Source organism: Natator depressus, chromosome 8 (genome assembly GCF_965152275.1).
Source record: "Natator depressus isolate rNatDep1 chromosome 8, rNatDep2.hap1, whole genome shotgun sequence".
In the NCBI taxonomy this organism is placed as follows: Eukaryota; Metazoa; Chordata; order Testudines; family Cheloniidae; genus Natator; species Natator depressus.
In genome coordinates this window covers 15,147,292-15,173,082 of record NC_134241.1, presented here as the reverse complement: position 1 = coordinate 15,173,082, position 25,791 = coordinate 15,147,292, and the positions used below count along the sequence as shown (strand labels likewise).

The 25,791-nt window shown below is 45.0% G+C and overlaps 1 protein-coding gene across 2 annotated transcripts; it reads left to right on the top strand.

The window, feature by feature from the left end:
- The first annotated feature begins 788 nt into the window (after window positions 1–788).
- On the top strand, window positions 789–10,242 carry IRF1 (interferon regulatory factor 1). Of its 2 annotated transcripts, none has more exons than XM_074962085.1 (10): window positions 789–915; window positions 3,875–3,966; window positions 4,931–5,030; window positions 5,225–5,401; window positions 5,874–5,923; window positions 6,058–6,193; window positions 6,427–6,549; window positions 7,514–7,557; window positions 8,370–8,502; window positions 9,118–10,242. In XM_074962085.1, exons 2-10 carry the CDS (start codon window positions 3,880–3,882, stop codon window positions 9,222–9,224), a joined length of 957 nt encoding a protein of 318 aa, XP_074818186.1. In that variant the 5' UTR covers window positions 789–915; window positions 3,875–3,879; the 3' UTR covers window positions 9,225–10,242. The 2 variants fall into 2 exon arrangements, with proteins under 2 accessions (XP_074818186.1, XP_074818187.1); XM_074962086.1 differs by lacking the exon at window positions 789–915 and adding an exon at window positions 1,077–1,195.
- The last annotated feature ends 15,549 nt before the right edge of the window (window positions 10,243–25,791 follow it).

Here is a 25,791-nt window from a genome sequence, read left to right as displayed (position 1 = left end):
TGCAGAGGGAGCTGGTCTAGTGGTCTGAGCATGGGACTAGGTGCCAAGTTCTCTTGATTTCCAGCTGTGCCTCTCTGAGCTTGCACAAGTCATTTAACCTTTTACGCCTTGAGTTCTCTCTCTGTAAAATGGACATAACACCTGCCACACACGGGGGTTATGAGGCTCAGTTCATTAGTGTCCGTGTAGTGCTTGGAGATCCTCAGATGGAAGGCACCCAGAGCACAGGGTCTCACCAGTAATGCCAACACACCTTGCACTGCATAAAGGTGCGCAAGAGACAAGATCCCTGCTCCAAAGACCATGCAAAAGGGGCCCAGAGCTGAAAGCGGGACACAGCACCCAGATCCCTATTTGGATCCCAGCCCCACAGAAGTACAGGGATGGATTTGACCAGTTAGAGAAACTGGGACAGTGGGACCCAGACCCTGTCTCCCCCCCTACCCCCACCCCCAGGGATAGGGACGGGGGTGGGATGGGAATCCACCTGCTCCTGTGACACTGATGGGTGCACGGTGGGTGGGGAGGCAGTTTCAGAGGGCTCCTAAGGAGCCTCTCACTTCTCACCCCCATCCCTCCGCTCCCACACCCAGGGAGCAGCAGGGAGACGGGCGGGGGAGGGGGAGCCGTACTTCCCCTTCAGCTCTAGCGCTACAACAGCCTGATTTCCCCGAAATGATGCTCGCCAGCCAGCCAATGAGCGGCGGGCGGAGCCCAGTCAAGCTCTGGGGCGAATGCTGATTGGTCGGCAGGAGACGTTCTGGCCAAGGTGGTGGGGAATCCCGGCTAGTGTAAGGATATACTGAGACCACTGCGCTTCGCCGCCTGCAGAAGTCGCGGCTCGTTCAGGGGAGGCGGATCTACCGGCTCACCGGGCACCTTTGCAAGGCTGTGCACTGGAGACCGGAGAACAAGGTGGGTCCACGCCTGGTGCAGCTAACAGCCGTCGAGTCTCCTGCCAAGAGTCTCCTGCTCTCCGCTCCTGCCAAGAGCACTCGGTGCAGGACAACTTGGGAACTAGAGTTGCAGGACTTTGCAGGACTTTGCATTCGGTCCTGTAACCAGGGAGGCCAACAAGGAAATAGCAGGAAAGCAGCTTGTCTACGGAGGCTTGGCAAGACAAGGGATGCACTGAGTATTTAGTCGTGTGAGCCAGGGGACAGAGAGCAGAGATCAGTCGCAGGAAGTTTGCATGGCAAGTAAGATGCAATAAATGGCCTTAGCCCTGCAAATCAACTTCTGAACTGGTAAACGAGGAGTTTAGCAAATTTGCGGAAACTTTAGCGGCTGTGCACGTAAGAGGTTCAGTCACTTTCTGGCGACAGAAGTTATCTTGTTAGGGAGGAAAGGGTTTGTTGTTGCTTTTACTTGTATGTACAGTTATGCAAAGACAAAGTAAGAAGCACCTCTAATTCTGTGCTTGTGCATCAGACTGCTTTCTGAGGTGAGGGTGGGGGAAGAGATTGAGACAAATACGAGCAACTGTGTGACAACAAAGGGTGCTGTTGCTGCTCTCTGATACACAGGAAGTAAAGGCTGAAAATAAAATCATGCTTTTGGCTTCAACACCGGAGAGCAGCGTTCATAGGCAGCAGAGAGAATTAAAGCATTTGAATGCAGATGAGGTTGGGAAAAGCTAAAAATAGTCAAGGTTTATGGGGAAGGATCTGTGGGACCAACAAATAAAGAGTCAAATCTTCAGACATTTGCAGAACTGGCCACAAAAAAGGTGACTGCTGTATTTTATGATTTAGTGAATTTGAGGATTGTTTGTTCAATGAGCCATGTTGCAAATTAACATTTAAGCGTGTGAAATTCAGGTGTATAATTATTAGCTAGAGAAATATAAGATCGCGGGATGTATTTTGAAATGTATTTTGGAAATATATATTGTATAAATACGCATATAAATACAACTTTAAACAAAAAATCACCGCAAGAATTTTGGAGCTAGCACAGTTGATGGCATTGTTTTAGTCTCACAAAACCAATGATAAGTAAAATGAACACTCACAAACTGTGTGAAATTAATGGCAAATCTCTAACTTTACACCTCCCAGTGCAAGGAAATGCTGAATGCAAGCATGCTTAATAAACCCATCTGAATCTGAGTAACACAAGAGTCATGGAGAAAAGTATAACATTCTGTATTATAATTTGCCCAACGGGGTAGGTAGTGAGAGTGGAAGTCAGAAACCTTAGTTATTGGCTGCTTAGGAATGAAAATATTGCATAACATTTCTTCATGTTAGCATAATCTATTGTGTCAATACATCCATGAGGAACAGTAAGCATACGGTGACAGGGCCCCATGCCTTTCTGTATATGTGTACGGAGGGCCTGATTGCGATTGGGGCCTCAGGATGCTATTATCAGACACATTACATCATAAATATAATTTGCTGTTCAGGATTGCTTGCCAGGGTCTAGTAATACTATTTTCAGTCACAAACATTGCATTCCTGTTTCAGTTTATATACTTGTCATTAAGTATGAAGGAGCTGCATAAAGCTGAAAGTAATGTCAACTGAGGCTTTTTGGTCAAAGTCAAGAACCACTCCTGGCTTGAAATTGTCTAATTAACTGTGTTTTACAATAGGGCTCCAAGCTTCATTCCTTGAGTTCAGTTTTGCAGCCCTTCTTTAAGCCTATCCTAGCACCAAAGCTAAATGCTAATGTCCACATGGAGGCCATACAGGCAGGAATGTGTTCTGGGAAAAGAGGAGCCCAGTGGAAAAGCTGCATGTTAACCTGGAGAAAGTATTTATTTGATCTCCTCTCCCATTATAAAGGGGAGTTGGGTTATGTAAGCTTAACCCCACTGCCAGCCCCCTGAAGCTGTCGAGGAAGGTCTAGGATTTGTAAAATGCTGAATTCTATTGTTTTGGAAATGCTGATATTTCCATATAAAAAACAAGACAAGAAATATATTTATGCCAGTAGGTCTTAGTGTAAGGAGAAATTTGTAGCAGAGTGCAATGTTTATAGACTAATCTACTGCAATGTTGTTGTTTTTTTTGAAAAGGTAAACATTAAGAACAGGGGAAACTTGGCACTGAAATAAGTGGCAAGGAAAAGACAAGTAACAAAGACACTCCCTCAGAAAGAATTTTTTTGCTAGACTATACTTCCTCTGGAGCCTAACACTCACGCTTCACATGCACACGCCCCCTCTCCCAGGTACAAAGACTTAAGAATTTTTTGTTCAGGAGATGTGCAGGTGTGATAGCCCTGGAGACTGACATCCATCCTTTGGTATGGCACAGGACAAGTGCAGCACAGGACTTAGCAATTCACACTGCCCTGCCAGCATGCCTTGGCCACAGCTTGGAGTGACTAACACTGTGGTTGCAAAGAGAGAGTTCAGAGTCCATGAATCTCTGACTCCTTGCCTTCTGCACCAAGCCTGGGAGGCAGAGAACCAGAAGTGTCAGAGGCTTGTGAGATGTGGCAATTTGCTCACTGGGTAAAGGTTTGAGACCAAACTCTCTTCACGTAAGTCACCAAACAGCACCTACAGTAATACTTCTCTCTCACTGCAGGGCTGAGTTCTGAATGGTATCCTAGATGGGAAGTGCTCTGCATCCCAGTACCAACCTCTGGAGCCATTCAGTTTCCCAAATTCAATAATTTTACTTATCTACTTAAGGGATCATGTAGCCAGATTAGAACAAAAATTGCCATTCAGGAACTGCCAAGAAGTTGGAAGAGAAATTATTTATTGATTCTGGGCCAAGTTTTGGTTTTGTTGAATGCATACTACCCATTACTACGAGTGTTGAGAGTAAGCAGTGAGGGATGTCATTACAAAATGACCAGCATACCAGAATATTTACTCTTTTGCTTACCTGTATTTATTATTTTCCTTTCACAGACAACATGCCAGTAACAAGAATGCGCATGAGGCCCTGGCTGGAGTTGCAGATTAATTCCAATCAAATACCAGGATTGGTGTGGATCAACAAGGTGGGTTTCTTTGTCATTACTTTTGTATCTTTAATCATCCTCATCCTGGTATTCTTAGCTGATGTTATATAAAAATCAAGGTCACATAAATAGATTAAAAGAAAATGGAAAGAGTTTACACACACTACATAAAACAGCATTTTTTTTTTCAGAAAACAGTAGCTTTAATTGATCAATGATGAATGGAGTAGACCTGACTTTTATAGGGGAAGTACTAGGAAGGAAAAAAAATGAGAGCAGTCAGGCCATAACATTGGGAGCCAAGAACATCTGAGATCTGCCTCTGTCAAGTCATTTATCTCAGTTAAGGAATCAGTGTTACAGTCTCAACCACTGAATGATTGACTACTCTCACCAAATCTTGAGAGATACTGAGCACCTGAACCATTGACTTCAATACTGTATGCCCACCACTTCATTGAGAATTACAGCCATATGACACGCACCCACAATAAGATTGTTTAGGTTTATCCTCATTGATTCAGGACTTTTTGCTCGTTGAATATTTTGAACTGTAAAGTGTCTTGAAGCGCATATGAAAGGAGCTATCTGAGCTAAATTAGTGTTGCACTGGAGGAAATATTTTTCTTATGGTGTCCATAGGTCCTTATTGTTAATTTTTAAAAAGATTCTGTGCAGACAGAGAAAGACACAATTTTATGATAAACATAAGGATCAGAGACAAACCAACAGACCAAGGTAGTTCTGAGATGAGGCTGACAGTGTCCCTCATATCTATTATATCTTGTTATACAGCTCTTTGAAACTCAGAACCCTTGGGGAACATTATATGGGATGTAGCACATAATATGGTACTAAGTGAATCCTACAGTAGGAATCTGGTGGCAGCCTTAATGCAGAGTTCCCTTGGCGTGACTGAGTTATCTTGGATTAAGTCCATATTTAGTCACGAGTGGGTGTATGGTATATTCCCTGTATTCAAAACCGCATTGTTTAACTACAGGATAAGATGATGTTCCAAATCCCATGGAAACATGCAGCTAAACATGGCTGGGATATAGATAAAGATGCCTGCCTTTTCCGGAGCTGGGCCATTCATACTGGTACGTGCTTGTTTTTAAATTCTGTCTATCACATAAACAGGTAGAGCCTAATTCTACCCTAATCTACATCCCATGTAACTATATTGACTGCCTTATATGACTGAAGAATGGAACACAAACTAGTTCTTTTGGGAACGATCACTGCAGAGTAGTCTGAAAATTCTGAATACTTACGCACCATCCCTTATTTATAGGGAGATACAAGATAGGCGAGAAAGCACCAGACCCCAAAACTTGGAAGGCAAATTTCCGCTGTGCCATGAATTCACTGCCTGATATTGAGGAAGTGAAGGACAAAAGTGTCAACAAAGGCTGCAGCGCAGTCCGGGTTTACAGGATGCTACCACCCTTAACAAAGCTTCAGAAAAAAGGTATGTGTATTACAGCCTATCCTCAAAATAATTTGCCTTAAGGGGACCATTACTGCAGTTTATAGTCTGTTTACATTTCCTGTTCTGCTTGTGAATAGGTACAGTATAAATTCCTTGATAGAAGTAAAGTATTGCTGTGAATAGGCAGTCTTATTACTGTTGCTAAATATTACTTTGGATGTAGAGCTCCTTTCATCCCAAGATCTCATGGCACTTTTTTGAAAATTAATTCATTCTCACAATACCCCTAATGGGATCACTTCATCAGGCACAGAAGTGCGCTCCCCACAGGGGTGGGAAGAATACAGCAGTCACTGCTGTCACTGAAATCAATGGCAAAACTCCCAGAGCACGATCATGCCCTTGCAGCGCAAAGCATTACTACACAGAGCAATTGCGGTCGTGTATGATTGGAGCCATCTGAAGTGGCTGCAGGCTTTTTCTCACGGTCACCGTGTTTTTGCTTTCACAGAAAGGAAGTCAAAGTCATCTAGAGAGTCAAAAAACAGGAGTAAGAGAAAGGTATGTATTGACTCTGGCAGTTAAAGAAGTCAGAGGTTTGCTTTGAAGTTTTGACAGATGTTTTGACATTTTGGGAACAAATAGATCACATCTTGGTCTAATAGATCTTTCATTCAATGCACGTGTCTGTATAGACATACGAAGACCCGAGGATGGATGAGGCAATAGAAGCACTGAACAGCAGCAGTCTACCAGATGACCACAGTGGTTATACAGTTCACAGCTATGCAGAACAGGAAGTGGAGATTGAGAACGCTTCCATCACCCTAGGTGAGATTCAATTTTAGTTCTTCTAACTTAGCAGAATGTGCTGCACTTACCAAACCCCAGTATAGGAGATAGCCTCATAATCAGCGATAACGGTGGCTTTTCCTTGGCAGCTATATAATGGGATATATGCAATGTGCTGTAGCATGGGCCATGAGGGATTGGAGGCTATTCCGAATCAGAAAGCCTTTGCATTTCCTAAAAATTCTAACTCTTCCTTTCTGTGCATTCCACAGATCTCTCACCGTGTGATATGAATGCACTGACAGATTGGAGAAATCCAATGGAAATAGCAATGGCTGACAGCACCAATGACCTTTACCACCTTCAAGTGTCACCTTTGGCTTCATCTTCTGAAGGTTGGTATTTTATTGGTTGAAACCTCAGGTCAACCAGATAGAAATAATCCTACCACTGATGGTTTCAGGGGCAGAAGCAAGACATGAAGCTGCATGGGGTGCCAGAAAAAACAATAGGTCCTTTGTACAAGTGGCAAGATCTAGGATGCGTTCCAGGGTTAATGGGCTCTACTCATCTGTAGTGAAATTTATTACAAAAACAAAAAGCTTTAGTTTGTTAAAGTTGAAGGGCCTTATGTTGCATCTCTTATACGTGCAAAGCTCCTGCTGAAGTCATTGGCAGTTTTGAGTGCACAAGGACTGAAGGTTTGGATGAAAAATATTTTCATTAGCTGCCTGAACTGTGCTGGGATATAACATGTCTCAGACTACTCACTTCCAGGTATAAAAGTGTCACCATCAGGGGTAAGGAAGAGATCTCTGATCATGATACATTGTTGCTCAGTGCTTTGTACTGGAGAGCTCCAGGGGGAAAGATTTCTTCCCCCAACCTGCTGGGAGGGTGTAGAGCAGATGCACAGCCAGCCTACAGCTGTCACTGAAGTCCATGACCTCTAACAGAAACTGGGTTTATAAGAGGACAGGGGAAGTTTGAGAGTGATGGAAGCCTCCAGTTGTGGATCAGCTGTCCACTCCTCTGATGTGATCTATCCCCAAAACCATGTCACATCACTGCAGGAGGAGGGGTACACAAGGGGCTCAGAGTTTCCTAGAGTGGTGATGTCTATAGCCTGCAGAAATTCCTAGGGCTTCCTGTTACCCAGAGAGGTGGCAGAAGTGACCCTGAATCTCCTGGCTTATAAGATGTTTTAGTGCTATTATGTCAATTGAAAACGTGAAGTAGCCTCTGGTGATAACTGAATGGAAAAGCTGGGAAGCTGATCTGTGATTTTTGCCAGTGAGAACACCGAGTTAATGGAAACATGTTTTCTTCTTTTCCCCATGTCTTCATAAAACCTAACAGTAACAGATGATGATGCAGAAGAAATGAGAGAACAACTTTACAAGGTAAAAAGATTATTTCTTCTTTTCAGAATAATATTGAATAAGTTGCTATTTGTATCAAGGGAGGAGGAGAAAACAAAACATATAAACAGAGTTAGGTGTACTTGTAAATAAAAATCCTGTGTACAGCCAGAATATGGAGAACACACACAGGTGGAAATACGTTATATTCTTCTGTCACTTTGAGAGCACATGTACCATTTGAGAGACAAACATTGAAAAGCCTAGTGATGGATCAGAGACTGAGAAGACATTTACACTCTAGAAGGAATCTCTTCTATACCCCCAGCTAACGTGGTGCATTTAAATCAATTTAGCTATACATCTATGCATGTAACACATTAATCACTATTATTTATAAGCATCTTCTTTCTTGGGGTGTTCTCTAGGCACGTGTTCTGCATTAGCTTGATCCCTACTTAAATTAATAGGAATTTTACAAGTATGAGCAAGGTTTAGCATTTATGAAAGTGAGGGGCTATTAGCAGTAACCATAGTGTGGGTAGGTTTTGTGCGAGCTTCCCTACAGGGGTCCTCAGTACTGATCCGCAGTACTTATGCTGGTCCAGTGTTAGCTCTCTTGCGTGAAAATTGACAATCCCAGCAAATTGTGAGGTTGTTTTATGATGTGTATTCATAGTTATCTACATCATGATGAAATCTGCCCTTAAATTTAACTGCAATGCCAGCTGGCATCATCAGCCTTTTGTAGGAAATATTATTGATGCTGATCTGTTTGTCCAATCAGGTTTGGTTTGTTCTCTTGAACATTGTAAGGCCTGCACATTTCAAACCTTCCCCTTCGTCTCTTACAGCTGTTTGAACAACAAGACTGGCATGCAACCAGTGTCGGTGGGAAAGGGTATCTCACCAATGAGCCCGGCACACAAAACATTTGCAGCAACTTCAGCTACAAGGAGCAAGATTCTGAAATAGATACAACCTCAGGTACAAATACCTTAATTTCTGAAGCAGAGTTACTGAGAATGCAACCAGAGGCAGAGGGAGAAGCAGATTAAGCTCTTTAGGCAAGATGACTTAAGTTGGGTGGAAAACCAAAAAGAATAGAGCAGTTCATGCATTACTCTGTTTTATTTGAGATTTCTGACCAGCATGTTAATTTCAAATTGAAGGAGTTTGCTGGGGATTTTTTAAAAGACAATGTGTACTAGAAAATGTACCACAGATTTGTGTTTCAAAGTTACGTTTATATGCAGGCTTGGCTCAATTAGTGGGAATTCACAGAAATACGTGCTTAACTCAATTTCCATTTTAGCCTTACAGATTTTACTTTGAATATGTGTCAGTTTCCAGAGTTAAAGTTACCTAGCTATATCGTGAGTGAGAGTGTTTAAAAAAAAAAAAGTTGTAATAAGGATTTCAGCAAATTTAAAGCATTTTTAAGATAAAAATCTTGCTGATATATTCAATTTTAGTCAGAGATCATTTGAACAGTGTTTAAATTTCACTATAGTATTATTAGTATACATTCAATATTTTGCTGCTACTGCTGCACATGGTAAATTTCTTCTCATTTCTTTCTTTCTTTTTTTTTTTTTTTAGGGGAAATAGAGTTCAGATTTTGTACTGATCTGAAAAGCAGTCTAGAATTCTCTTGGCTGGACACAGTTCGATCCACTGGTATACAAGCCATTCCATGTAGCTTGTAATCCTCTTTTGCTTCCTCAGACTGTGAACTGCTTTACTTCTCCTGTTCCTCATGAAAGTGAGCAGAGTGGAAGGCATTTGTTTGTCACTGACTGTGTGAGAAGAAAGAACCTCTACTTTCCGTTTAGCTTCTGGGACTGAACAGATCGAGCCATCAAAACTCCATTATTAAAAAAACCTTAGCAGAACTGCGTGCATTGACGTTGGTTGACTAAGCCATTGTCCTATAAAACTTAAAATTGCTTCTGATGTGAAGCTGTTCCTACATTAATGTCAAATGCGGTTCTGACCTTTTTGTTGGGACACAAGTGAAAGGTGCTGTGGGTCAGTAGAAGCTGGGCTAGGATCCCCATTTCTCTCTCTGTGTTTCATATTATAACTTAAAAGCACTGCTTTTGGAGGAGATCTACAGTTTCATTTACTCTCCTTTACCAAGCCAGTGCTTAGGGGGCACAGGGCAAATGTGCCTATTCATGTTAGCTCTGGTTGCTACATACCTGGTGAAGTACTTTTGAGCTTGATGACAATCATTACAGATTTTTGGATTCAACAAAAATTGCACTAATTGACCCTCTTTCCTTTGATCACTCCAGCACACGTTTGATCGACAAATCAAATTCCTCACTTTTGTAAATATGTTTAGTCCAAGAAAATGTGAAAATCAGCTACAGGCTTTGCTTCTACGTATTACAGTTGTTCAGAAGATCTGCTCATAGGACATTCTATTCTGTTGTCATTATGCAGGACGTCTACCAATTTTTCATTTAATAATTATGAAAGAGCAGCCACACTTTGGGACCCATACATTTTTGCACTGATGGGCATAACACTTTATTTATACAGTGCCTTTCATGCTCTTTCAAGCCAATTTAATGCTCTTCATTGCAATAGAGCACATAGACTACCATGTACAGTATATACCCAATGAATTGTGTAGAGAAGATCTTTAGAGAACCAAAAGCTATAAGCCTATGCAGAGCAGTACAAAGTACAAAAAGGAGGGAGGTCTTTTTGATTTATGCTTAAATATCTGGAAACACATCAAATCACTAATTGTAACTGAGCATTTTCCTGTACATAGTTGTGTATATAAAAAGTGTTGTACATTTGTTTTAATAAAAATGTTTTATATATGAAATGTATTTGACTTACTTGAAAGCTAATGAGAAAATGTATTCTGGGTTGTTTGGGCATTTCCTGAGAGTCAGATTGCTGGAGGAAATACTCCTAGTGTCACCATGTTTAAAGACGGGATCTGTTGTGATCCTGACTAGTACCCAACAGAACACTCGTTGACTTAAATGGGATTCCTTCCATCACTTTCAACGAGAGTCAACTGGGAGCCATAGGCCTGGTCTGCATTGGAGACATTTTAAAAAATTTCCACCATTGAATCAGTGGCTTATTTTTACCAGTGTTAGAAACATTGAGAAACCCTAGTTTAGGTGGGCCACTTTCTGTCACTGATACTTTAAGTACTATGCCAGTTAGACCTGCTCTGAGCAGCGATAGAGGACTTGGTACTTAAAAGAAAAAAGCACCAGTGGCCTGTCTGTGCTCTGGCTCCCAATATTGCTAATACCAGTGGAGTCAAGCTGGTATCAGTGAAGATGAGACGTTTTTAGAAGTGTCCTGAGTGTAGATATAGCCGGACAGGCTAGACCACTCGAAGTAGAAAAGCAAATAGACATTTAGCTGCAGAAAAGAAGCTTAACTTTTTACTTGGTTTTGTTTTTCCACATGCTGGATTGCAGTAAGCACTACGCTGCATTAGAAAACACTCCTTCTGGGGCAAGTGGAGAGAAGGGACAGATAGGGCAGCACACGTGGCCTGAGTTAGAGACCCTGAAATCCAATACTGTTTACAACATGGTGTGTGGTACTCTTGCGTGCAGCTGAGTTTGGGACAATGCAAATTCAAGCTCCAGCTGAGGAAGAAGCTGGGTCAGATCAGTCTCTGGGGTCAGTGACATGTTTGAGGAATAACACCCTTAGTCTGAAATGAGAAAAGAGATTGGAGAAGTCAGAAGACAGCTGGCAAGGATGCACACACAGACACAACCAGTAAATAATGCTTCTATCCCCTGGCAGCTGGCCTTGATGTGCAGCGTGACTAATGCTGAGCAAATATCAGAACACTTAGAGAACTTACGCTCTTGATAAGGCTTGATGCTTCATTCCTTGCTTACTCAGGCAAGATTCTTATGGACTCAAATGGGAAGTTTTGCTTGAAAAAAAAAAAATACTGCAGCATCAAGCCCTTAAAGAAACACCAGGATAGGAAGTTAAGACCAAGATCTAAACACTGGGGGCCTGATTCAAAGCCCACCGTGGTCAGTGGAAAGATTCCTATTGACTTCAGTGGGTTTTGACTCAGGCCCTTATTGGGCATGAACTAGAGTGTAAAGAAACATGGGGAAGTATACCCCAATAGTCAAAAGTGGGTCATGTAACTCACCACTAATGGAGATACAGAGGAAAATAGAGAAATAAAAGCAAGGCCATAAAAATTAGGGGTTACTGAAAACTAGCATATTTGTGCAAGATTGATGGCCTCTGGAAGCACAGGGAATGAAGTGGTGAAGAAAGATTATTTCATTATCTGTCACTATCACCAACCCATACATTAACTTTGATGCAACTCAAAGTGGCAGACAACTGTGGGCAGGGGAGAAAAGCACCTTTCCCTCAGCTAGGTATCAAAAATGTCACAAAAGTGTTTCCCCATCATACTGGCGTTGCTTGTGGTGTAGCTGCAGAAGGGAATATTGCGGTTAACCCATTACTGATATCAGCCTCTGTGCTTGCTGGTGCCCAGTAGTAAAGGTAAGAATTTGAATGGTGTCAAGATGGATGGTCAGTAGTTAGGTGGAATCAGTTGATCCATGTGGTGGGTTTTACTCAGCTGGAGAGTACATGTCCTTTAAGCACTGGGTTCATTTACATGGTCTTGCATGCAGTTGCTGCTCAGAGCAGATAGCATCTCACCTGCCTGATGTGAACTGTATCTACTAAATAGATATTGGTGACGAAGACATTGTGTTCTCCGACGTTCCCCACAAAAGGGGCTATTCCCACTTGCATGGTAATGAAGCACTCCCACAATGCGCCCTGCAAAATCTTCATGGAAGCCACCTAGAGAACATGCTGGCTGCCCTCTGGCTTAGATCACAAGTAGGACTGGAAGTGGGGAAAACACTTTTGCTAAGTGTAACGCCGCATCGATATAAACCTAGAGAGGGATTAGGCTTAGCGCGTAGCAGGGGAAGGAAATCAACTTTGTTTAAAAAGCTAAAATTTTTAATTTAATTTAATTTAAAAAGCATTAAAATTTCCTATGTAGCAGGGAAAATGAACTATATTAGCCCTGGTCTACACTAGGACTTTAGGTCGAATTTAGCAGCATTAAATCGATGTAAACCTGCACCCGTCCACACGATGAAGCCCTTTATTTCGACTTAAAGGGCTCTTAAAATCGATTTCCTTACTCCACCCCTGACAAGTGGATTAGCGCTTAAATTGGCCTTGCCGGGTCGAATTTGGGGTACTGTGGACACAATTCGACGGTATTGGCCTCTGGGAGCTATCCCAGAGTGCTCCATTTTGACCGCTCTGGACAGCACTCTCAACTCAGATGCACTGGCCAGGTAGACAGGAAAAGAACCGCGAACTTTTGAATCTCATTTCCTGTTTGGCCAGCGTGGCAAGCTGCAGGTGACCATGCAGAGCTCATCAGCAGAGGTGACCATGATGGAGTCTCAGAATCGCAAAAGAGCTCCAGCATGGACCGAACGGGAGGTACGGGATCTGATCGCTGTATGGGGAGAGGAATCCGTGCTATCAGAACTCCGTTCCAGTTTTCGAAATGCCAAAACCTTTGTCAAGATCTCCCAGGGCATGAAGGACAGAGGCCATAACAGGGACCCGAAGCAGTGCCGCGTGAAACTGAAGGAGCTGAGGCAAGCCTACCAGAAAACCAGAGAGGCGAACGGCCGCTCCGGGTCAGAGCCCCAAACATGCCGATGAGCTGCATGCCATTTTAGGGGGTTCAGCCACCACTACCCCAGCCGTGTTGTTTGACTCCTTCAATGGAGATGGAGGCAATACGGAAGCAGGTTTTGGGGACGAAGAAGATGATGATGATGACGAGGTTGTAGATAGCTCACAGCAAGCAAGCGGAGAAACCGGTTTTCCTGACAGCCAGGAACTGTTTCTCACCCTGGACCTGGAGCCAGTACCCCCTGAACCCACCCAAGGCTGCCTCCTGGACCCAGCAGGCGGAGAAGGGACCTCCGGTGAGTGTACCTTTTAAAATAGTATACATGGTTTAAAAGCAAGCATGTGAAAGGATTACTTTGCCCTGGCATTCGCGGCTCTCCTGGATATACTCCCAAAGCCTTTGCAAAAGGTTTCTGGGGAGGGCAGACTTATTGCATCCTTCATGGTAGGACACTTTACCACTCCAGGCCAGTAACACGTACTCGGGAATCATTGTACAACAAAGCATTGCAGTGTATGTTTGCTGGCGTTCAAGCAACATCCGTTCGTGTGTTATCCTCAGGAGAGTGAGATATAATCCATGGTCACCTGGTTGAAATAGGGTGCTTTTCTTCAGGGGACACTCAGAGGAGCCCATTCCTGCTGGGCTGTTTGCCTGCGGCTGAACAGAAATGTTCCCCGCTGTTAGCCACAGGGAGGGGGGAGGGTTGAGGGGGTAGCCACGCGGTGGGGGGAGGCAAAATGCGACCTTGTAACGAAAGCACATGTGCTATGTATGTAATGTTAACAGCAAGGTTTACCCTGAAAGAGTGTAGCCAGTGTTTTATAAAATGTGTCTTTTTAAATACCGCTGTCCCTTTTCTTTTCTCCACCAGCTGCATGTGTTTCAATGATCACAGGATCTTCTCCTTCCCAGAGGCTAGTGAAGATTAGAAAGAAAAAAAAACGCACTCGAGATGAAATGTTCTCCGAGCTCATGCTGTCCTCCCACACTGACAGAGCACAGACGAATGCGTGGAGGCAAATAATGTCAGACTGCAGGAAAGCACAAAATGACCAGGAGGAGAGGTGGCGGGCTGAAGAGAGTAAGTGGCGGGCTGAAGAGAGGGCTGAAGCTCGAATGTGGCGACAGCGTGATGAGAGGAGGCAGGATTCAATGCTGAGGCTGCTGGAGGACCAAACCAGTATGCTCCAGTGTATGGTTGAGCTGCAGCAAAGGCAGCTGGAGCACAGACTGCCACTACAGCCCCTGTGTAACCAACCGCCCTCCTCCCCAAGTTCCATAGCCTCCACACCCAGACGCCCAAGAACGCGGTGGGGGGGCCACCGGCCAACCAGCCACTCCACCACAGAGGATTGCCCCAAAAAAAGAAGGCTGTCATTCAATAAATTTTAAAGTTGTAAACTTTTAAAGTGCTGTGTGGCATTTTCCTTCCCTCCTCCACCACCCCTCCTGGGCTACCTTGGTAGTCATCCCCCTATTTGTGTGATGAATGAATAAAGAATGCATGAATGTGAAGCAACAATGACTTTATTGCCTCTGCAAGAGGTGATCAAAGGGAGGAGGGGAGGGTGGTTAGCTTACAAGGAAGTAGAGTGAACCAAGGGGCGGGGGGTTTCATCAAGGAGAAACAAACAGAACTTTCACACCGTAGCCTGGCCAGTCATGAAACTGGTTTTCAAAGCCTCTCTGATGCGTACCGCACCCTCCTGTGCTCTTCTAACCGCCCTGGTGTCTGGCTGCGCGTAACCAGGAGCCAGGCGATTTGCCTCAACCTCCCACCCCGCCATAAACGTCTCCCCCTTACTCTCACAGATATTGTGGAGCACACAGCAAGCAGTAATAACAGTGGGAATATTGGTTTCGCTGAGGTCTAAGCGAGTCAGTAAACTGCGCCAGCGCGCCTTTAAACGTCCAAATGCACATTCTACCACCATTCTGCACTTGCTCAGCCTGTAGTTGAACAGCTCCTGACTGCTGTCCAGGCTGCCTGTGTACGGCTTCATGAGCCATGGCATTAAGGGGTAGGCTGGGTCCCCAAGGATACATATAGGCATTTCAACATCACCAACAGTTATTTTCTGGTCTGGGAATAAAGTCCCTTCTTGAAGCTTTTGAAACAGACCAGAGTTCCTGAAGATGCGAGCGTCATGTACCTTTCCCGGCCATCCCACGTTGATGTTGGTGAAACGTCCCTTGTGATCCACCAGAGCTTGCAGCACTATTGAAAAGTACCCCTTGCGGTTTATGTACTCGCCGGCTTGGTGCTCCGGTCCCAAGATAGGGATATGGGTTCCGTCTATGGCCCCACCACAGTTAGGGAATCCCATTGCAGCAAAGCCATCCACTATGACCTGCACATTTCCCAAGGTCACTACCCTTGATATCAGCAGATCTTTGATTGCGTGGGCTACTTGCATCACAGCAGCCCCCACAGTAGATTTGCCCACTCCAAATTGATTCCCAACTGACCGGTAGCTGTCTGGCGTTGCAAGCTTCCACAGGGCTATCGCCACTCGCTTCTCAACTGTGAGGGCTGCTCTCATCTTGGTATTCATGCGCTTCAGGGCAGGGGAAAGCAAGTCACAAAGTTCCATGAAAGTGCCCTTACGCATGCGAAAGTTTCGCAGCCACTGGGAATCGTCCCAGACCTGCAACACTATGCGGTCCCACCAGTCTGTGCTTGTTTCCCGAGCCCAGAATCGGCGTTCCACAGCATGAACCTGCCCCATTAGCACCATTATGCATGCATTGGCAGGGCCCATGCTTTCAGAGAAATCTGTGTCCATGTCCTGATCACTCACGTGACCGCGCTGACATCGCCTCCTCGCCCGGTAGCGCTTTGCCAGGTTCTGGTGCTGCATATACTGCTGGATAATGCGTGTGGTGTTTAATGTGCTCCTAATTGCCAAAGTGAGCTGAGCGGACTCCATGCTTGCCTTGGTATGGCGTCCGCACAGAAAAAAGGCGCGGAATGATTGTCTGCTGTTGCTCTGACGGAGGGAGGGGCGACTGACGACACGGCTTACAGGGTTGGCTTCAGGAGGCTAAAATCCACAAAGGGGGTGGCTTTACATCAAGGAGTAGTTCAGGCAGGACTTCACGGAGGGTTCCAATATGAAATGGTGCACCTAAGTTATTGTTCTTATTGGAACAAGGAGGTTAGCCTGGCCTCTGATTGATACATGGCTAGATCTACCTCGCAGCACCTTCTCTGTGAGTGACTGCAGTGTGACCTAGAGGAATGAGTTCCCTAGACAGGGGAGGAGGCAAATGAGTACAAAACAAATCTGGTCTATTTCTTGTTTTGATCCACTCCATCTATCTTTTACATCTTTGGCTGGCAGCAGACGGTGCAGAAGGACTGCAAGCCATCCACATCTCATGGCTGCTCGGCAGAAGATGGTACAGTACGACTGCTAGCCATCCTCATCTCTTGCCTGCCTGGCAGAAGATGGCACAGTACGATTGCTAGCCATCGTCATCTCTTGCCTGCCCGGCAGAAGATGGTACAATACGATTGCTAGCCATCGTCATCTCTTGCCTGCCCGGCAGAAGATGGTACAATACGACTGCTAGCAATCCGTATTGCCTGCCTGCTCACCATTAGACGGTTCAATACGACTGACTGCAGGACTAAAGAGAATGACCTGGTCAAGTCACCAAAAATTTAGTCCCTGCGCCCATGTCTGCCCAGGCGCTCCCAGCCGACGTGGCCAGGAGCACCTCGGACATGACGAGGACGGCTACCAGTCATACTGCACCGTCTGCTGCCAGAAGGCAATGGGTTGCTGCTACTGTGTAGCAATGCCGTACCGCGTCTGCCAGCACCCAGGAGACATACGGTGACGGTTACCTGAGCGGGCTCCATGCTTGCGGTGGTATGGCGTCCGCACAGGTAACTCAGGAAAAAAGGCACGAAACAATTGTCTGCCCTTGCTTTCACGGAGGGAGGGAGGGAAGGGGGGGACTGACGATATGTACCCAGAAGCACCCGTGACAATGTTTCAGCCCCATCAGGCATTGGGATCTCAACCCAGAATTCCAATGGGCAGCGGAGACTGCGGGAACTGTGGGATAGCTACCCACAGTGCAACGCTCCGGAAGTCGACTCTAGCCTCGGTACTGTGGAAGCACTCCGCCGAGTTAATGCACTTAATGCACTTCTGTGGGGACACACACACTCGAATATATAAAACCAATTTCTAAAAAACCGACTTCTATAAATTCGACCTTATTCCGTAGTGTAGACATACCCTTAATGAAGATTTTCTTCAGCCCATAATAGTTTATTCAGTTGGGTAAATTCATCTACACATGAAAGGAGAGAACGTGTCTACAGGTTACACCGTGATATAGGAGGATGGGTGTTTGGGAATTTTTTTTTGGAGATTACAGGCTAGAGACATAGATTTGGGGACAAAGTGGGCAAGGCTGAAAGGAGGACACTACCTTGCAGCTGAGAGTCACAAAAAAGACCTCCTAAAATATCCTGGGATTGTCTCTAACCAGCCCCCACCTTCCTTAGTGACTTCCTAAATTAGGGTATATAGTTCAGTGCAGCTTTTCTATGATCTGCTTTGCCAGTCAAATTAGCTTGTATGTAAAAGAGCTGGAATTGGAAGTGGTGACTACGAAACTGGGAATATTTTCGGGCAATAACCTCGGATGGAAATAAACTGAGCTCCGACCTCAGAGGAGGCTATGCCAGGAGTACAGCGCTGGCTGGAGTAGTATTAAAATAGAACCCTGGAATGGTGCAGCATAAACTGAACACTCTGGAGGGTGCCTCGCACTGCTATGCAGCTTGTTTAGCGAGGCCATCATTTCCAGTATTTCACTGCCCTTCTGGTGTCTTTAGTAGATCTTTCCTGGAAAACATTTTCTTTAATGTCACAGGTTTCTTTCAGTATATTTTTAGGAAAGATGCCGTGCCGCTTGGGCCTTGAGAAACATCCTGAGCACTTAGCTTTGGACAAACTTCATGCCACTAACATAAAATGACATTCATTCAAGAAGCTTGACCCTTGGAGCAGCTGGAAAGGCTCAGAAGCTGCACTCCTGAAAGATAAATGCAGAACTTGCCCCACCTGAACATTAGATCTATACAAAGTGTGCATTAAATATTTAATATTATTTGTATTGCAGTAGAGCCTAAGAGGTTCAGACATGGACCAGGCCCCACTGTGCTAGGAGATGTATAAACACAGAACAAAAAGATGGTCCCTGCCCCAAGGAGTTTGCAATCTAATAAGCCTCCATGTGAATTTCCCTAACTAAATGAGAGCCACTGTGGCTGTGAAGTTGTCATAGGAGTTTGCACTATGCATACATCTGGCATGGGGAAATTCCCACATAACAAGGGGAGCACATCATTGCAGTGAATCCAATTCCGCTCTGATCTCAGCCAAAGTAGCTAGATGGACATCTTTGGATGACATGAGAATATCTCCCTCTCATTTTGCATAGTTCGCAGAGGTGGAGTTTGTACTCTTTGTTCCCCAATAACGTCACCGTTTAAAATAAACAGAACCCTTCCCCTCCCCCGGTTCCCCAAAGGATAAATCAGTGTCTAAAGTGTTCGGTGCCAACTGCCCCAATGTAATCAATGGGAGTTTTGCCACTGCAAAACTGTTCTATGAACAGTTCTATAGAACTGTTCTGTTCTATGGGAACAGAATCAGGCCCTCCCTTTCCAGTTACGTTCATTTTCATCTGCAGTTGTTTTTATTCAGGTGTTTACTGTAGTTCCCCTCCTCCCCCAAATCAGTTCATTTGCTGGAGAAGGAACGACAAAATCTACCGGAAACAAATTCCGATGGACTCCCATAGACAGCCCCACAACATGACACCTCATGACGTAACGTCAACACACACACACACACACACACACACCTTGTTGCAGCGACTATGGACACTTTGTGACTTTAAAGGCAGAATTTCTGGGGCTTTAAATCCAAAGGTTTTCATTGCTGCGGATACACTGCCATGCAAAGATTGGAGAGAGCTGCCTTTGGATATTATTGCATTTTCAAGAGATACCTGTGAAATAATGCAGTGAGAGGGTGCTGATTTTCCCTGTTTTAACCCAAGCTGCTCACACAACTGCACCTGTCATGATTTAAAAAATGGCATGTGCATTTCCCTCCCTTCACCCTATGTAAAGCCTTGTTAATCAAAAGGGTTTGGTGAGAATTGTACAGCCTATGGGTGGGATTGATCCTCCCCTGTCTGGCCCCTAAGCTCCACTCCCATGCAAAGGGAGTGGAAAGCATTACCACCCACTTTGCATAGGAGTAACTGCACCAGGCAGTGGAGACTCAGAGCCTGTAAATAACTCTGTTTGCAGCATCCTGAATCCTGACTAGTTTTCCAGTTAATCACGTGACTTGCCATATCAGATCCTATAATGGCTTATGATTCTTCAGACTAAAGGTGTAAATGTACAATGGGGAAAACAAAAGGGGCATATTTTAACTTGGAGCTGCAAGACAAGCTATTTAAATAGCAACGTGTTGAATCAGAGTGCAAACGCTGATCTTCTTTACATTGGTGGACCTTCCCACCAGCTGATGTAATCTGATAATTTTGTAGTGCTCTATATTGAATCTATGTTTTCACTGCCTTTTGCTCCTTCTCCAGAATGATACCTTATGTTCCTAGGTGTTATTGCTTTCACCAGGGAAACAACTTAAATGTCTTTATGCCTTAGTTACTTAGATTGTAAGCTCTTTGGGGCAGCGACCAGTTTTTGGTTCTGTTTTTGTACAGCACCTAACACAATCAGGTCTTGGTCCAAACCAGAGGCATCATAACAAAAGTAAATACATAATCTGTAAAATAGAATTCTGCAAAGTGGATTACAGAGATTTATTTTAAATAAAGACACTGTATACAGAAGTCTCATTCAACATCTCCTTACCAATGCAAAGGGAAAGCAGAGTCTCCATTTGATCAGATTCCCTATGGTTCGATTTTTAAGTGCATCAATTGTCTGGATATTAATCATTAATTTCGCAGAATAAAGCGATGGGCAGAACAGAGTGAGGATAGGGAGGCACCAGAACTCCTGGATTACAATCAAAGTGCTGCCTTTGACTCATTCTGCCTCAGTTTATCCACCCGTAAAATGGGGACAATATTAACTCCCTTCACAGGGGTGTTGTGGGGGGCTATAAAATTAATAGTCTAAAAATGCTAATTAGTTGTTTCTAAAGTGCTATAGAAGTAATAGGGTATTTTTTACCATTACAAATAAATTCAGAGTGCAGGGGCAGGTTCCCATAAGCACCATGTCATAGCTACCCTGATGAAATGAACTGTACAGGACAAATTCATTGTAATTGCAAGCCCTTGAAAAAGCTATTCAACTGTGATAAGCTATGTTAAATCACATTCATATTGCAGGCAAGATCCCCAGCTTGTGTAAGTCGGCCTTGAAGCTGAGCAGGAACTGGATTTTCTGTTTTGTAGAAAATACCACCATTTTGAACTTCTTCCCCATTCCAAAACTGAACAAAATCTAAAAGTTTTGAAATTTCCCATCTAACAACATTCTGAAAAAAATATTTTGGATCAATTGAAAAGTTTTGTTCTGAAAAGTCAAAACATTTCATTCCAATTTTGACTTATGTAGTATAAATATTTTATCAAAATTAAAAAAATTAAAACAAAAAGTTGCTTCGGAACAAACAAAACATTCCATTTGGAAAAAGGTCAAAATGGAATGTTTTGATTTGATGGGAACGTTTTGGTCTGATTTTTTTCCCCACAGTGGAATTTCATCAAAATTGCTGTTTCCACAAAACATTTCGAGTTTGACGACTCACCATTTTTGACCAGAAAAACAGTCTGGTGGAAAATTTCTGACCAGCTTTAATTGGTATAGCTTTGCCATTTATACCAGCTGAGGATCTGACCATTCATGTCACCATAATGGTTACATTCAAGCAAGCAAAGAAGCTGAGGAATAAGGCTCCCATAGCGCCCTAATATCTACCTGGGATCCTGTCTCCAAGAGATAGACCCACAATACAAGACAAAGTCCCACAGGACATGACAGAGAGGAATCCAAACTGCAAAGTTTGGATCAGGATCTGGATTCAAACTTTTCCTAAATTCCAAGGATTTTGCTTTAGGGCTCATTTTTAGTTACATTCCAGGACAAGTTCATGGCGTTTGTATATTCATGCCAGAGGAATACACCATAGCTATAAATCCTACCATTTGAGGTGAGTTCAGATAAAAACAGAATAAAAACAATTTCATTTTAGAAATGATTCTTCGTGCTTTATTCCAAGTGTGGGAGGTGAAGCACCTCTTAACAAGCTTTCAGGTTACAGAGCTGAGCAAGTTGTGATTTCCGCCAAAATGATTGAGTCCCAACTTAACGACTTCGCCATTATGTACTTAGAAGGTTGATGTTTTCTGTGCCTCTTTGCTGAGAAAGCCCATCCATGTGCGTACTCAGCCTGTGCACACAAACACGGGATTGGGCAGTGAAAATATGGGCATATACACAAAATAGATGCCTCCCTTCTCTGCTGACTGGCTGTTTGCTCCACCTCTCTCCCACCCCCTTCTTCACAGTCCTTTCACCTTAGCCTCACTGCACACCTGCCTTCCACCCTCCAGTTCCTTCTCCCTTTTTCATTCCTTTCTTTCCTTCAACGTCTCGCTCTTTTCCTTTGTCGGCTTTGCTAATTCCTCCCCGACAGGACTTCACCCAAAAAAACAGAAAAGAAACAAGCCAACAAGAACAAAAGATAGTGGAGCGAGCCTGACATTTGCGATCATCACACTGTTCACTCTGCTTGTATGTTAGATCCCTTTTGTGACCTTTGTCTGTCTTTTCTATTTTGCTGGCAAGCTCATGTGGGCTCTAAGCCCTGGTCTACACTAGGAGTTTAGGTCGAATTTAGCAGCGTTAAATCTATGTAAACCTGCACTCGTCCACATGATGAAGCCCTTTTTTTTGACTTAAAGGGCTCTTAAAATCGATTTCCTTACTCCACCCCTGACAAGTGGATTAGCGCTTAAATCGGCCTTGCCGGGTCAAATTTGGGGTACTGTGGACGCATTTAGATGGTATTGGCCTCCGGGAGCTATCCCAGAGTGCTCTATTGTGACCGGTCTGGACAGCACTCTCAACTCAGATGCCGTGGCCAGATAGACAGGAAAAGGCCCGCAAACTTTTGAATTTCAATTTCCTGTTTGCATGGTCACCTGCAGCTTGCCACGCTGGCCAGACCTCATCAGCAGAGGTGACCATGATGGAGTCCCAGAATCACAAAAGAGCTCCAGCATGGACCGAACGGGAGGTACGGGATCTGATCGCTGTATGGGGAGAGAGGAATCCGTGCTATCAGAACTCCATTCCAATTTTTGAAATGCCAAAACATTTGTCAAAATCTCCCAGGGCATGAAGGACAGAGGCCATAACAGGGACCTGAAGCAATGCTATGTGAAACTTAAGGAGCTGAGGCAAGCCTACCAGAAAACCAGAGAGGCAAACGGCCGCTCCGGGTCAGAGCCCCAAACATGCCGCTTCTATGATGAGCTGCATGCCATTTTAGGGGGTTCAGCCACCACTACCCCAGCCGTGTTGTTTGACTCCTTCAATGGAGATGGAGGCAACACAGAAGCAGGTTTTGGGGACGAGGAAGATGATGATGATGAGGTTGTAGATAGCTCATAGCAAGCAAGCAGAGAAACCAGTTTTCCCAACAGCCAGGAACTGTTTCTCACCCTGGACCTGGAGGCAGTACTCCCCGAACCCACCCAAGGCTGCCTCCCGGACCCGCCAGGCGGAGAAGGGACCTCTGGTGAGTGTACCTTTTAAAATACTATACATGGTTTAAAAGCAAGCATGTTTAATGATTAATTTGCCCTGATATTTGCGGCTCTCCTGGATGTACTCCCAAAGCCTTTGCAAAAGGTTTCTGGGGAGGGCAGCCTTATTCCGTCCACCATGGTAGGACACTTTACCACACCAGGCCAGTAGCACGTACTCGGGAATCATTGTAGAACAAAGCATTGCAGTGTATGTTTGCTGGCATTCAAACAACATCCATTCTTTATCTCTCTGTGTTATCCTCAGGAGAGTGATATCATTCATGGTCACCTGGTTGAAATAGGGTGCTTTTCTTAAGGGGATATTCAGACGTGCCCGTTCCTGCTGGGCTGTTTGCCTGTGGCTGAACAGAAATGTTCCCCGCTGTTAGCCATGGGGAGGGGTGAGTGGCTAGCCATGTGGTGGGGGGAGGCAAAATGCGACCTTGGAACGAAAGCACATGTGCTGTGTATGTAATGTTAACAGCAAGGTTTACCGTGAAAGAGTGTAGCCATTGTTCTAGAAAATGTGTCTTTTTAAATACCACTGCCCCTTTTTTTTTTTCTCTGCCAGCTGCACGTGTTTCAAGGATCACAGGATCTTCTCCTTCCCAGAGGCTAGTGAAGATTAGAAAGAAAAAAAAAATGCACTCGTGATGAAATGTTCTCTGAGCTCATGCTGTCCTCCCACACTGACATAGCACAGACGAACGCGTGGAGGCAGACAATGTCAGAGTGCAGGAAAGCACAAAATGACCGGGAGGAGAGGTGGCGGGCTGAAGAGAGTAAGTGGTGGGCTGAAGAGAGGGCTGAAGCTGAAAGGTGGCGGCAACGTGATGAGAGGAGGCAGGATTCAATGCTGAGGCTGCTGGAGGATCAAACCAATATGCTGCAGCGTATGGTTGACCTGCAGGAAAGGCAGCAGGAGCACAGACCGCCGCTACAGCCCCTGTATAACCAACCACCCTCCTCCCCAAGTTCCATAGCCTCCTCACCCACACACCCAAGAACGCGGTGGGGGGGGCCTCCAGCCACCGAGCCACTCCACCCCAGAGGATTGCCCAAGCAACAGAAGGCTGGCATTCAATAAGTTTTAAAGTTTTAAACTTTTAAAGTGCTGTGTGGCCTTGTCCCTCCCTCCTCCACCACCCCTCCTGGTGCTTCTCTCCTCCACCACCCCTCCTGGGCTACCTTGGTAGTTATCCCCCTATTTGTGTGATGAATGAATAAAGAATGCATGAATGTGAAGCAACAATGACTTTATTGCCTCTGCAAATGGTGATCGAAGGGAGGAGGGGAGGGTGGTTAGCTTACAGGGAAGTAGAGTTAACCAAGGGGCGGGGGGTTTCATCAAGGAGAAACAAACAGAACTTTCACACCGTAGCCTGGCCAGTCATGACACTGGTTTTCTAAGCTTCTCTGATGCGCACCGCGCCCTCCTGTGCTCTTCTAACCACCCTGGTGTCTGGCTGTGCGAAACCAGGAGCCAGGCGATTTGCCTCAACCTCCCACCCCACCATAAACGTCTCCCCCTTACTCTCACAGATATTGTGGAGCACACAGCAAGCAGTAATAACAGTGGGAATACTGGTTTCGCTGCGGTCTAACCAAGTCAGTAAACTGCGCCAGCGCGCTTTTAAATGTCCAAATGCACATTCTACCACCATTCTGCACTTGCTCAGCCTGTAGTTGAACAGCTCCTGACTACTGTCCAGGCTGCCTGTGTATGGCTTCATGAGCCATGGCATTAAGGGGTAGGCTGGGTCCCCAAGGATAACTATAGGCATTTCAACATCCCCAACGGTTATTTTCTGGTCTGGGAATAAAGTCCCTTCTTGAAGCTTTTGAAACAGACCAGAGTTCCTGAAGATGCGAGCGTCATGTACCTTTCCCGGCCATCCCACGTTGATGTTGGTGAAACGTTCCTTGTGATCCACCAGTGCTTGCAGCACTACTGAAAAGTACCCCTTGCGGTTTATGTACTCGCCGGTTTGGTGCTCCGGTCCCAAGATAGGGATATGGGTTCCGTCTATGGCCCCACCACAGTTAGGGAATCCCATTGCAGCAAAGCCATCCACTATGACCTGCACATTTCCCAGGGTCACTACCCTTGATATCAGCAGATCTTTGATTGTGTTGGCTACTTGCATCACAGCAGCCCCCACAGTAGATTTGCCCACTCCAAATTGATTCCCAACTGACCAGTAGCTGTCTGGCGTTGCAAGCTTCCACAGAGCTATTGCCACTCGCTTCTCAACTGTGAGGGCTGCTCTCATCTTGGTATTCTTGCGCCTCAGGGCAGGGGAAAGCAAGTCACAAAGTTCCATGAAAGTGCCCTTACGCATGCGAAAGTTTCACAACCACTGGGAATTGTCCCAGACCTGCAACACTATGCGGTCCCACCAGTCTGTGCTTGTTTCCCGAGCCCAGAATCAGCGTTCCACCACATGAACCTGCCCCATTAGCACCATGATGCCCACATTGCCAGGGCCCGTGCTTTGAGAGAAGTCTGTGTCCATGTCCTCATCACTCATGTCACCGCGCTGACGTCGCCTACTTGCCCGGTATCGCTTTGCCAGGTTCTGGTGCTGCATATACTGCTGGATAATGCGCGTGGTGTTTAATGTGCTCCTAATTGCCAAAGTGATCTGAGCGGGCTCCATGCTTGCCGTGGTATGGCGTCTGCACAGAAAAAAAGGCGTGGAACAATTGTCTGCCGTTGCCCTGACGGAGGGAGG

What these genes read in the sequence shown, in the direction of transcription:
- IRF1 (XM_074962085.1), top strand. Translation starts at nt 3,880, where the DNA reads ATGCCAGTAACAAGAATGCGCATGAGGCCCTGGCTGGAGTTGCAGATT. An exon ending in GAGCTGGGCCATTCATACTG is followed by an intron (nt 5,031 to 5,224) that starts GTACGTGCTTGT and finishes CCTTATTTATAG; the next exon opens with GGAGATACAAGATAGGCGAG. An exon ending in TGAGAGAACAACTTTACAAG is followed by an intron (nt 7,558 to 8,369) that starts GTAAAAAGATTA and finishes CGTCTCTTACAG; the next exon opens with CTGTTTGAACAACAAGACTG.